Source organism: Oncorhynchus mykiss, chromosome 8, assembly GCF_013265735.2.
Source record: "Oncorhynchus mykiss isolate Arlee chromosome 8, USDA_OmykA_1.1, whole genome shotgun sequence".
NCBI classification, from domain to species: Eukaryota; Metazoa; Chordata; class Actinopteri; order Salmoniformes; family Salmonidae; genus Oncorhynchus; species Oncorhynchus mykiss.
The window spans coordinates 26,660,910-26,674,942 of NC_048572.1; the positions used below are offsets into that span (position 1 = coordinate 26,660,910).

A 14,033-nucleotide genomic window follows, 5' to 3' on the forward strand; every position below is an offset into this window, starting at 1 on the left:
CTTTATATATTCAAAGAATCTATTATTGGCCCAGGACCTGTTTGAGGATTTGGGATGTGTATACGACTCGCACATCCTTTAAGAGTTTGTTACCTGTCAACTAATAGAACATGCTGTTGTCCCTTGTTCAGTAGGTGGTTGCTTGGATGTTTATTTTTTTGTGTTCTGGTGGTTCTGTAAAGTGGGGCTTTGTATCCGGGTCTGAAGTTTGCGTTGGTCATGGATTGGGTGAGAGGTGTCGTTAGTTATGCTGTAAGGCTTTGCACGTTGCCCTTATTTTGATAAGGGAAGGGATGTCCTGGCATCTTACAAGCCACAGATGTTTTTAACTAATCACTACAAAGTTGATAGCAGAGGGCTTCTTGGAGATCACATGTTATGCACTTGAGGCCACAAACTTCAGCAGAAGAGGAGTGTTGCAAGACAGATAAGCTGTCTGCTTATGTCTGGCCCTGGTTCTTTCTAGAGAATGGAAGACTGAGTAACAGGGCTCTCCTCTGGTATACGTAATTTATGCGCAGTGTGATATCTCTTCCTTCACCCACCTTCCTCTCTCTTGTTGGTCTCTCTTGCTAGCAGCAACATTAAACTGTGCAGTTTGTATATCAACAGAGAGCTGTGATCAAAATATATAAGGTGTTTCATTTGAGAGAAACCAACTGGTGATTTAAAAAGACAAAGATAAGTTTCTAATTTGCCTTGTGGTTTGAGGTTTAGACCACCTCAAACTTTGTAGACATCTTCAGTTCCTCATCTTAAACACACTTTTATATTTCTTCTGGGCCAGGTAGACCACCTCTTCCTGAGGCTACCCTTTACCCTCTTGGCCCAAGCAAAAGGAAAACATATTTGGCTTCATTACAGTCAAAGGATATGCAATAGTCTGTTTGAATATTTTGGGAACTTTTGAAGAACAACAAAATAGCTTTTTGTGAACATTCTTGCACCATCAAGGGAATGTTCTGAGCACCCTAAAACATTGTTTGATGATGCGTAAAACTGGACAGATTTTATGTTTATACTGATACTTTTTGGCAATGTTCTTACACATTTGCTGCCAATCTAATGCAATGTTCTGGAAACATTCACATAAGCATATTTAGTTTACATGGCATACTGTAGCTACATGTGACATGGCCACACACTGTACTTATTGGCCCAGATGTTGTTTGTCTGAATAGATGGATGTGTCCGTCTCCCCCTGGGTCCACACCGACACATCCCTGGGGATCATGTGCAGCAGTGTGACTAAGTATGTAATGGCAAGCAGATGGCAAGGACAACTCACTTCATATTTGATGGAGTGACAGATGCAACTGCTTATGTCCATCACAAAAGGAATGCTCATTCATTTAACAGCCAACTGGACCTCATTCTGTTAATTATGTGGAGAAATAGCGTACACCAACTGTCGGGATGACTGAATGTTAAGTAACACGCATTTTCATTTGTTTAAAGGCCCACTGTGATATTTGACAACAGTTTTTATCATTTAAATGAATGACATAACCATTGTATCTTGAAGAATGTCTCATGAGCAGTGTAACCCCATCATAACCCAACATTTACTGCATTGTTTCTAAACAACCGGCGGATGGGGACTTCCTGGGGCATATCTACATTATAAATGCATAAATGGGAAACACTGCCATCCCTCAGCTTTATAGCTAACCAAGTAGTGGGGCTTTAATTCCTTGCAAGCACACTGCTGTGTGATACACATAGTATACAGAACAAACAGTTAGCATTAGAGAGGTTGGCCTGAATAAGTAACTTTTTTTGCCCTCCCATATGGCTCACACTTTATTTGCGTGCTGAACTGAAAGGGCTGAGACAGGCCAGCAAACTATTTTAATCCGCCCCACCAATCATTGAACATGGTTGAGTTCACCCCCTTAACCCTTGAATGATTTAATGTGTCTGTGCTTCAATATTTCTCTGCTTGCTTTTCTCTGCATTGTCGGGTGATGGGCAGAGAATAAAGGTCCACAAGGGACTTGGCTTAGTGATGTCATATGTTCTTGTTGTTATTGGTTTACATTCACCAAAATGACTTCAATGGAACTTTTAACATGATCTTTTTTATTTATCCAAGCAAACGAGATTTTATCTGCGAAACCTACCATTGGCGTGCGTAGAAGCAGGCAACGATGATTTGAGAGAAATCTGGACTTGTAACTATGCATTCTGCGTATCTCTCTTTTCCTAAACTCCAAAGGCCAAAGCCATCAGCCTCCCAAAGCTGTGGGAGAGTGGTTAAAAAGAAAACGTTTGGCTGTTAAATAATGTATGATAGGGATTGCATCAAACGAGACGCTCAGCTGGGTTCTCATGTCACACACCATAATGCTGCCATTCAGTTTGAAGTCAAAAGGAGATTTTGTACTCTTATTAGGTCCCTCAGGGCATTACAATCTTCCTAAAAGCTCCAGAAGAAAAGAGTGTTGGTTATGTTTGTAGCTTGTTGACAGGGACATGTAAGGTTATAGACGGAGAGCAGAGTGGTACACTACGATGCCATCTAGATCTACTCAGGATTTTATGAAGCTAGCCAACTTCAGTTAGCTTCACATTCCAGCTCAGGCTTCATCCATGTGATGTAGGTGGATATTGATCCTCCACCTGCCGTTAACTCCAGCCAGGCTTGTAACTGTGCTCGCATGTCACACGGGGATAAGCCCAGCAAGCTGAACTCGCCATTTAGACAGTGCTGAAACAGCAATCCATTGGCGAGTGAGTGCCACATTTGCCAAATCAACATGAAAAGAAAATGTATCTTGCAAATTCAGCAGGCTATGGTGTAAAATAGGCTAGTAGAGGTGCCCGGTTTCTTTTATTACTTATTGTTAATGCCATCTTTGGTGTGCATTGGTGCACCTTTTTTCCCACTCCTATTGATAAAATAACTTTATTGAGTCATAAAGTTTTTCTGTGCATGAAGTTTCAAATGCATCCTGTCATTTCTAAATGTGTAATGAATGCATGTATTTTAATATTTCATTTTTTTTACACAAATAAAACAATTTATTCAGTCGACTTTATCAAATCAATTGGATGATGATGCAATCATCTGATTTCCTTGGTCCTCAACTCGCGGTTCAAACAGGATAAGTGGAGTCAGCCCTGAGTCAGCCTGCCCCAGAGCAGGTTAGTGTTAGTTCTTAAGGATTAGTTGCCATAGAAATGTACCTTACTAAAAGGTGAGCTACTTTCGTGTCAACTGTTATCCCGAGTTGAACTCATAGTTTACCAAATCAGGCAACTATATCCTCTAACTCACTTTGTAGTACACAAATCATATCTGAATTAGATTGCCTCAGCCTAATTTTCCCCACCTTTCTCGCTTTTGTCCATGCAATAGACCAAATGGTGGTATGCCATTAGCTATATATCCTTTATAGAAGCTGGGAGACCCTATATTCTGAGACCAGAGTCACTGCAGATTGTGCCCACAAATGTGTCCTGTGGTCTTCCGGTAAGTTTTTGTCCATAAGAGAAGACCTACAGTTTAAGTTTACTATTGGCCTCTCTGATGTTAAGTAAATATATGATAGAAGCAGACTCAATATGAGGCAGTGAAAGATTAAGACAATGGCGTTTTTTTTTTTTTGTGGTGATTTTGCTCAATGGACTTTTGCTCATCTCTGGCAGGATGGAACAAGTTTGCCCGGCTGACCCGGGCACTGACCAGCAACAGCCGCAGCAACATGCAGCAGCTGACGCCCATGAACCAAGTCAACGAGGTCAGCCACAAGCACTCCAGACTGGCTGAGGTGAGCATCTCACTGGAAAATAGTAATACAATCCTGACCATATGTATTTGGACAGTCAAGATACATTTAAAAATGTTGGCTCTGTACTACAGCATTTTCGACAGTTCAGAATGTTTCCTTTCATTTGAGGGTATTTTCATACGAATCTGTTTGACCATTTACATTTTCTTAATCATGGCAGCATCAGGATGAATTTAAGTGTTCAGATGCATCTTCTATGTTTATTTAGAAAGAAAATGACTAAAAATCACCTTTTAGTTACTAATGTCCCAAAATACACCTGAAACAAACTACAAATGCACCCAACGAGTTTGTAGAGTTGCAAGCTCGATGCAGTCATTGGGTGCAAGCGATATGGGACCAAAACGAACATTCAGACCATTTTAACACACTATCAATAGATTTATAAAGGGATTTTATGTCTAAGTGGTAAAATAGATATGTATGAAAATACCCTCAAAGGAAGTAAGGCAACCAGGTTTTTGACTAAAATGACCTGGTAGTGCATAAAGTTCACGATGCCGTTGACCCTGACGAGGGCCCCTGAATCAGTAGAAGCAAAATAGCCCCATTACATCAAAGATCCACCACCATATTTTATAGTAAGTATGGGCTTCTTCTCTGCATATGCATCTTTCTTTGGATGCACTGGTGTGCGTGGCCAAAGAGCTCTATTTTCATATCATCCAACAAATGTAAATGCCTGGAGTTAGCAGAATGGCATTGACAATTGGATTGGAACCGGTGCTATGGTCAGATTACATGGAAATAGAGCTCTTTGGCCACCCACACCAGTGGTGGGTTCTGCATCAAAATAAGGATGCATAAGCTGAAAATAAATCCACACCAACTGTAAAATATGGTTGTGGATCTTTGATGTTATGGGGCTAATTTTCTTCCACTGGGTCCTGGGTATGGTCGCAAAGGAAAGGTATATTACTGGAAACTTTCGAAGTTTACCAGTAAACTGCCAAAATGTTGGTATATTTCAAGGATTTTATGTAATCTATCACAAGACATCTAGTGGCCATTTTAGGTCCTTCAGATTATCACAGGTGCCTGTAATCATCTCTGACAATCATTTTAATAAGATGATTAAAAAAAATTGAATGACAAAGCTGTAAAACATGATCCTAATGTTCAGCAAGACACACATCAAAATCCACAAATAAATTGTTAAGTGACCACAAAATCAACATTTTGCAATGACCATGTCAGTCTCCGGACTTGAACATTGTAAGAGGGCAGTCCATAAGTGCAGACAAAGGATATCAAGGATCTGGAAAGATTCTGTATGGTGGAATGGTGTAAAATCCCTCCCAATTTGTTCTCCAATCTTATAAAATTTTTTAGAAAAAGGCTCAGTGTCGTTATCCTCGCCAGGTGAGGTATTGAAAGGTATTGAAAACAGGGGTGTACCTTTGAGAAAATAATTATTACCTGTTAAAATCTCTTTCCCAGAGCAATTGTATTAGCATAAAATAATATAATTACCCCATTTTTATATTCAGTGTCTGATTTGTTACATTTGCCCATCAACCAATCGCTGTTCTTCATTATAAGGCATTGGAAACGTTCCCTGGTCTTTGTAGTTGTAAGGGGTGCATACTGGCGGAAGAGAAGTCAGGCGCAGCAGAGCAAAAACTGTGTTACAATAAAAATCACCGTAAACAGAACAATCAATACAATGGGTATAAAACCCGCGCACACCAGAAATAACGTGCACAAGCACTTAAAATAAACAATTCCGGGCAAGGACATGGGGGGAACAGAGGGTTAAATACACAACATGTAATGAAATCAGGTGTGTGGAAAACAAATGGAAAATGAAAAGTGGATCGATGATGGCTAGAAGACCGGCGACGCCGACCGCCAAACGCCGCCCGAACAAGGAGAGGAACCAACTTCGACAGAAGTCGTGACAGTAGTTTACTCTGTGCTTGAAATTCAATTCTCGACTGGGGAACCTTAGAGGTTGTATGTATGGGGAAATCTTTCAAAAATCATGTTGACCCCTGCAACTTATTATGTGATTTGTTAAGCCAATTTTCTCTCATTAACTAATTTAGGTTTGCCATGACAAAGGGGGTAAATAATTTTACAACCAATACATTTAAGTTATTTATATTTCATTTTAACTTGTAAACATTTATAGAATGTACTTTTCACTTTCACATTATGGAGTATTTGTCTATGCAGATCAATGACAAATAAAATCCTAATGAAATCAATTTCAATTCCACTTTGTAACACAATGGAGGTGAATACTTATTATAGGCACTGCAAGTAGATATCAGGTAAATAGCATCTGAAACAATACGGTAATATAAAGGGTTACTTTAACAGCCTTCCTCTTTTCTATGTGGACCTCAGGCTCTACAGCTGGGCTCGGACATTCTCCCCCAGTACAAGCAGGAGGCGCCCAAGACGCCGCCCCACATCATCCTCCATTACTGCACCTTTAAAACCACCTGGGACTGGGTCATCCTCATCCTCACCTTCTACACAGCCATCATGGTGCCCTACAATGTCTCTTTCAAGACCAAGCAGAACAATTTGGCCTGGCTCGTGCTGGACAGCGTGGTAGATGTCATCTTCCTTGTGGACATTGTGCTCAACTTCCACACCACCTTCGTTGGGCCTGGTGGAGAGGTCATTTCGGACCCGAAGCTGATTCGAATGAACTACCTGAAGACCTGGTTCGTCATTGACCTGCTGTCCTGCCTGCCCTACGACATCATCAATGCCTTTGAAAACGTAAATGAGGTAGGCCCTGAACATACTTGAAATGTTGTTCTCCATAGTTTTTGACCAATGACATACTCAATCAGTTTACCTTTTTAACCTTTTTGTCCTCTGAAAGATTGATCTGAATTATGGTCCCCCAGTCAAAATCAGAGAGTAGAAGGGGAGGCTTTGTTAAGTCTAAGTATGTCAGAGAATCACAGTGATATATTTACTTTTAGTCTTAGCTTCATTCTTTCCCAGGCAACATGCATCATTTCCCTTCTGAGGCTTACTAGCAGGTGAATCCTCAGCATGGTTGGAATGCAATTAAGCTTCAAAATTACTCTGAGCCAAGATTTCAATAATGGGGTGCTTTTCGGTGACATCTAGGGCTTGGGATATTGTTCAATCAATTTTGATGCACTTAAAGTCCAATAGACAGAGTCTTGCTTTGGCATGTAGGAATCAACATGGACGGCAAGCTCTTGTCTCTGTCAGTATTGCCCTTTTAATTCCTGTATGAATGGGAGAAGATGGATAGAAAGGTTATTAGCCTAACAATAAATGCAGTCTCTCTTCTCTTGCAAAGCTGGCCACATACCTTTCCTTCATGCTTATAAGGAAAAACATATATTACAATACAATACATGTGTGGGATATACTATTTACACTGAACAAAAATATAAACACAACATGTAAAGTGTGTGTCACATGTTTCATGAGCTGAAATACCAGATCCCAGAAATGTTCCATACGCACAAAGCTTATTTCTCTCAAATTTTGTGCACAAATTTGTTTACATCCCTGTTCGTGAGCATTACTCCTTTGCCAAGATAATACATCCACCTAACAGGTGTGGCATATCAAGAAGCTGATTAAACAGCATGACCATTACACAGGTGCACCTTGTGCTAGGGGTAATAAAAGGCCACTCTAAAATGTGGAGTTTTGTCATACAACACAATGCCACATATGTCTTAAAATTTGATGGAGCTTGCAATTGGCATGCTGACTGCAGGAATGTCCACCATAGCAGTTGCCAGAGAATTGAATGTTAATTTTTCTACCATAAGCTGCCTCAACATCGTTTTAGAGAATTTGGCAGCCTCACAACCACAGACCACGTGTAACCATACCAGCCCAGGCCCTCCACATCCGGCTTCTTCACCTGCAGGATCGTCTAAGATCATTCACCCGGACAGCTGATGAAACTGTGGGTTTGCACAACCAAAGGATTTCTGTGCAAACTGTCTGAAACCATCTCAGGGAAGCTCATCTGCGTGCTTGTCATCCTCACCAGGGTCTCGATCTGACTGCAGTTCGGCATCGTAACTGACTTTAGTGAGCAAATGCAGACCATATGCTATCCCTAGCATTTCCCTCTCTGCCACCTACTTTAATCTTACCACTCACTTTTGAGACATGCTACTACTTAGCAATTTTTTTCAGTGAGAACTTTAAACTACCTATATAGGTTATAAGCTGAGTATAAAAATGTTTCTTTCCCCATACCACTTTTAAATCTAAACGTAACAACATCAGTTTCACTCCTTCTAGTTGAATAGTTATGGTTATCTTTTACTAAGTTAAAGTAGTTACATACGTATCTGGGGACCATACTGTGGACAATCTTATGTACAAGACACAAGAGCGACTCTCTCCTCCACTTTAAGCCATCTAAGCCTTTTAAAGTGGGAATAGTCAAGATGCGAAAGTGCTGGAAGTTTAAGAATAATCCTGACTAATTTGTTCTGAGATGTCTGCAATTTATTTTTTAATATCTGGGGGGCACTATTGTACCAGGAAGAGCATGCATAGTCAACGTGGCACTGAACAAGAGCTCCTACCAATGTCCCCATTGCATTCTTATCGAGATATTTGGAGGTCCTAGCCAGGAACCTAATTTTATGGTTCACTTTGGCAATAACATTTTGTGCCATGCTCTCCCCTGTCAGATGGTTATCTAGCACACATCCAAGATACTAAACATATTATTTTGCTGCAACTACAATGTCACCTACTACCACCTTAAAATCTGGGGATTTCCTCAGTTTCACTTTGGACCCGAACAAGATGGACTCTGTTTTTCCAAGGTGAAGTGACATCTTATTGTCATATAGCCATTTACTGACATTCAGAAGTTCAGCACTGAGGGATTTCTCAACCACATTTTTGTCTTTGTGGGAAACCAACAGTGCAGAATCATCCGCATATAGTAAAAGGTCACATGTACAGGCAGATTTCAGATCATTTATATACAATAGAAATAAAAGTGGACCCAGCACACTCCCTTGGGGTACCCCACAGATTTTGGGTTTAGATAGGGTCCCATCCACATCCACCATCTGTTTTCTTCCTTGCAGGTAAGAGCTGAACCATTTTACTGCTAAGTTGTTAAAGCCCATGGCCCTTAGTTTGATTAACAGAATGTCATGCATGATCCACTGTATCAAACTCCTTTTGGAGATCTAAGATAACCATACCTAAAAATCTCCCTCCATCTACTTCCTTCCTTATGTGATCAGTCAGATATAGTAGACAGGTGTCAGTAGAATGGGATTTCCTGAAGCCAGATTGGAGCTCATAGAATAGGTTATGTAAGGAAATATAACTGTCAATCTGCTTGAACATAATCTTTTCCATGACCTTCGATAAAACACACAGGATTGAGACAGGACGATAGTTTCCATGATATAACTTATTCCCTTTTCATATAAAGGAATGACCCTTTCAAGTTTTAGTTCACTGGGAAAACACCCTAGTTCAATAGACAGATTCCCAATGTGAGTTACACAGGGAGTGATAATTACCGCAGCATCCTTTAGAAATCTGTCAGGAATGTTGTCAAGGCCAGTTGCTTTGGAATGGTCAAGTTCTTTCAGCCTCTCTAGCACAGTTGACTCAGACACCTTTTCAAATGCAAAATCAGTTAATTGAATCCCCTGCTGTGAGAAGGGGCTCACATGACTCTCCCCATAGCAACCTGATTGACAAGGTAACTTGCTAACTAATGTATTAGCTTTAGTTGGAAAATAGCTATTCAGACTGTCTGCAACCATGGTCTTGTCTGATGTAACCTTTCTTCCAATGTCCAAGCTAAGATTGAGAGCTTTGGTCTTTAATCTGTTACAATAACCTAACAGCTTCAGACTCTTCCATAATTTACTCAGATTGTTCCTATTTTCAACTATTTTGTCATTAAAATATTCTTTCTTGGCCTTCTTGGCCTGTATCATCCTGTTGACCTCATTTCTTAATTTCTTATAGTCTATAAATATATAATCTGCACTGGATTTCCTAAACTCCAGAAAGTGTTCATTTCTACGCTTAATTGTCTTTAAAATGTTATAATTTATCCATGGTTCTGTTCTTTGCTTAATTCTAACCTGTTTTACTGTAGCCTGCTTATTTACAGCATGTAAAAACAATTATTTAAAATTGCCCCAGGATTTCTCCACCTCTTTGCATTTCAATACAGCAGACCAGTATAATTTGCTCAGACAATTAACAAAAATATCTGCACTATAATTCGTCATAGCCCTAATTTCTATTAAGTTATGTTAATTTAAAAATTGTTTTCTGAATTTTCCTACTACAGAAAATGATGGAATGATCACTGAGCCCATAGTTTACAACCCCACTGTTTGATATCCTTGATCTATCCGACACCCAACACAGGGTCAATGATGGTTTGGATAGAAGGACAGACCCTGTTGGGCTCATTAATCAGCTGGTATAAAGCAATTAGATTACAACAATTATTAAGAGCTTTAAAAGTAGCATGGCCCTTTTTGAGCATACAGTGGGGCAAAAAAGTATTTAGTCAGCCACCAATTGTGCAAGTTCTCCCACTTAAAAAGATGAGAGGCCTGTAATTTTCAACATAGGTACACTTCAACTATGACAGACAAAATGAGATTTTTTTTTCTCCAGAAAATCACATTGTAGGATTTTTAATTAATTTATTTTTAAATTATGGTGGAAAATAAGTATTTGGTCAATAACAAAAGTTCATCTCAATACTTTGTTATATACCCTTTGTTGGCAATGACAGAGGTCAAACGTTTTCTGTAAGTCTTCACAAGGTTTTCACACACTGTTGCTGGTATTTTGGCCCATTCCTCCATGCAGGTCTCCTCTAGAGCAGTGATGTTTTGGGGCTGTTGCTGGGCAACACAGACTTTCAACTCCCTCCAAAGATTTTCTATGGGGTTGAGATCTGGAGACTGGCTAGGCCACTCCAGGACCTTGAAATGCTTCTTACGAAGCCACTCCTTCGTTGCCCGGGCGGTGTGTTTGGGATCATTGTCATGCTGAAAGACCCAGCCACGTTTCATCTTCAATGCCCTTGCTGATGGAAGGAGGTTTTCACTCAAAATCTCACGATATATGGCCCCATTTATTCTTTCCTTTACACGGATCAGTCGTCCTGGTCCCTTTGCAGAAAAACAGCCCCAAAGCATGATGTTTCCACCCCCATGCTTCACAGTAGGTATAGTGTTCTTTGGATGCAACTCAGCATTCTTTGTCCTCCAAACACGACGAGTTGAGTTTTTACCAAAAAGTTATATTTTGGTTTCATCTGACCATATGACATTCTCCCAATCTTCTTCTGGATCGTCCAAATGCTCTCTAGCAAACTTCAGACGGGCCTGGACATGTACTGGCTTAAGCAGGGGGACACGTCTGGCACTGCAGGATTTGAGTCCCTGGCGGCGTAGTGTGTTACTGATGATAGGCTTTGTTATTTTGGTCCCAGCTCTCTGCAGGTCATTCACTAGGTCCCCCCGTGTGGTTCTGGGATTTTTGCTCACTGTTCTTGTGATCATTTTGACCCCACGGGGTGAGATCTTGCGTGGAGCCCCAGATCGAGGGAGATTATCAGTTGTCTTGTATGTCTTCCATTTCCTAATAATTGCTCCCACAGTTGATTTCTTCAAACCAAGCTGCTTACCTATTGCAGATTCAGTCTTCCCAGCCTGGTGCAGGTCTACAATTTTGTTTCTGGTGTCCTTTGACAGCTCTTTGGTCTTGGCCATAGTGGAGTTTGGAGTGTGACTGTTTGAGGTTGTGGACAGATGTCTTTTATACTGATAACAAGTTCAAACAGGTGCCATTAATACAGGTAACGAGTGGAGGACAGAGGAGCCTCTTAAAGAAGAAGTTACAGGTCTGTGAGAGCCAGAAATCTTGCTTGTTTGTAGGTGACCAAATACTTATTTTCCACCATAATTTGCAAATAAATAAATTAAAAATCCTACAATGTGATTTTCTTTATTTTTTTTCTCATTTTGTCTGTCATAGTTGAAGTGTACCTATGATGACAATTACAGGCCTCTCTCATCTTTTTAAGTGGGAGAACTTGCACAATTGATGGCTGACTAAATACTTTTTTGCCCGACTGTATCTGTATTAAAATCACCAGTAACAATAACCTCTGATTTAAGTCTGTACAGTTGGAACAAGTCTCCTCCAACAATTCATCAAACTTGTGCTGGTCTATAATAGGTTCCCACTATAATAGCTTTACATTTCAGTAATAAAATGTTCCACCACACAGCTTCAATCTCATCATGGTTTAAATCTGATCTATAGTTGAACTCAATATCTGATTTGACATAAATACAAACTCCCCCGCCTGTGTGATTGTGGTCTCTTCTAATTACTACATCATTTTCAACTTCAATCTCAGCGGTTTTTTTTATCCAACCATGTTTCGGTAAAGCAAAGCACTCCCACTTTACAGTTACTGGAGAGTAGGCGAATTTCCTCCATCTTAGGAATAAGACCTCTAATGTTGAGATGACATTTTCTAGAGTTAAGTTCTCCTCCTCTGTTGGAACTGTCAGCTGAAATTGTTCACTTGAGATGAGTGTTGACTCTGTGCAGTCCAATCGCCGCAATGAAGCTCCTTCCAAGATTCGCACTCGCATTTGAAAGAGATGGTTGTTGCTCTTTCCCTTCTGACCCTCTAAATTATAGCGAATGGATTTATCGCTCGAAAACGGGCCGGTGCACTGATGGACATCTCCAGACAGCAAGTGGCATAGGGTAATTATTAGGTTTGTACCATCTATTTGGCGTTTTCCCCCGACCATAATCGCTCTTTTGGAGGCCAAAATGCTTAGTGCCAATCTGGTCTTCGAACCTCATCTTCTGATTAAAAATGCATACTTTGTCAAAAGGACATCGACTTGATGTACAAAAGGGGCTAGTATCGATACACGTTAATATAAAAGCGGGGATAAAAAATGCTGCCAACACGCCAAACTTTCCGGCTGCCATCTTGAAAAGCAGTGTGCTTAAACTAATTAAACACAAATTATTGTATTTTTCTTGTTTATATTGAAAACATAATTTAAACATTCACAGTGAGGTTGGAAAAAGTATGTTAACCCCTAGACTAATGACTTCTCCAAAAGCTAATTAGAGTCAGGAGTCAGCTAACCTGGAGTCCAATCAATGAGATGAGATTGGAGATGTTGGTTAGAGCTGACTTGCCCTATAAAATACACTCACAATATTTGAGTTTTCTATTCACAAGAAGCATTACATGATGTGAACCATGCCTCGAACAAAAGAGATCTCAGAAGACATAAGATTAAGAATTGTTGACTTGCATAAAGCTGGAAAGGGTTACAAAAGTATCTCTAAAAACCTTGACGTTCATCAGTCCATGGTAAGACAAATTGTCTATAAATGGAGAATGTTGAGCACTGTTGCTACTCTCCCTAGGAGTGGACATCCTGCAAAGATGACTGCAAGATCACAGCACAGAATGCTCAATGAGATTAAGAAGAATCCTAGAGTGTCAGCTAAAGACTTACAGAAATCTCTGGAACATGCTGTTGACGAGTCTACAATACGTAAAACATTAAACAAGAATGGTGTTCATGGGAGGACACCACGGAAGAAGCCACTGCTGTCCAAAAAAAACATTGCTGCATGTCAGAAGTTTGCGAAAGTGCACCTGGATGTTCCACAGCGCTATTGGCAAAATATTCTGTGGACAGATGAAACTACAGTTGAGTTGTTTGGAAGGAACACAAAAAAAGGCACAGCACACCAACATCAAAACCTCATCCCAACTGCAAAGTATGGTGGAGGGAGCATCATGGTTTTGGACTGCTTTGCTGCCTCAGGGCCTGGACAGCTTGCTATCGTCAATGAAAAAATTAATTCCCAGGAGAATGTTAGGCTATCTGTCCGCCAATTGAAGCTCAACAGAAGTTGGGTGATGCAACAGGACAACGACCCAGAACACAGAAGTAAATCAACAACAGAAGAAAATACCCCTTCGGGAGTGGCCTAGACAGAGTACTGACCTCAACCCGATTGAGATGCTGTGGCATGACCTCAAGACAGAAGTTCACACCAGACATCCCAAGAATATTGCTGAACTGAAACAGTTTTGTAAAGAGGAATGGTCCAAAATTCCTCCTGACCGCTGTGCAGGTCTGATCCACAGCTACAGAAAACATTTGGTTGAGGTTATTGCTGCCAAAGGAGAGTCAACCAGTTATTAAATCCAAG

The 14,033-nt window shown here is 40.4% G+C and overlaps 1 protein-coding gene across 1 annotated transcript in view; it reads left to right on the top strand.

The window, feature by feature from the left end:
• The window catches only part of kcnh5a (potassium voltage-gated channel, subfamily H (eag-related), member 5a), a 121,167-nt gene that overhangs the window by 47,302 nt on the left and 59,832 nt on the right, over positions 1 to 14,033 (top strand). Inside the window, exons 5-6 of the mRNA XM_021612176.2 lie at positions 3,652 to 3,773; positions 6,147 to 6,539. Coding sequence (XP_021467851.1) covers positions 3,652 to 3,773; positions 6,147 to 6,539 — 515 coding nt within the window. The remainder of the gene's footprint in view (positions 1 to 3,651; positions 3,774 to 6,146; positions 6,540 to 14,033) is intronic.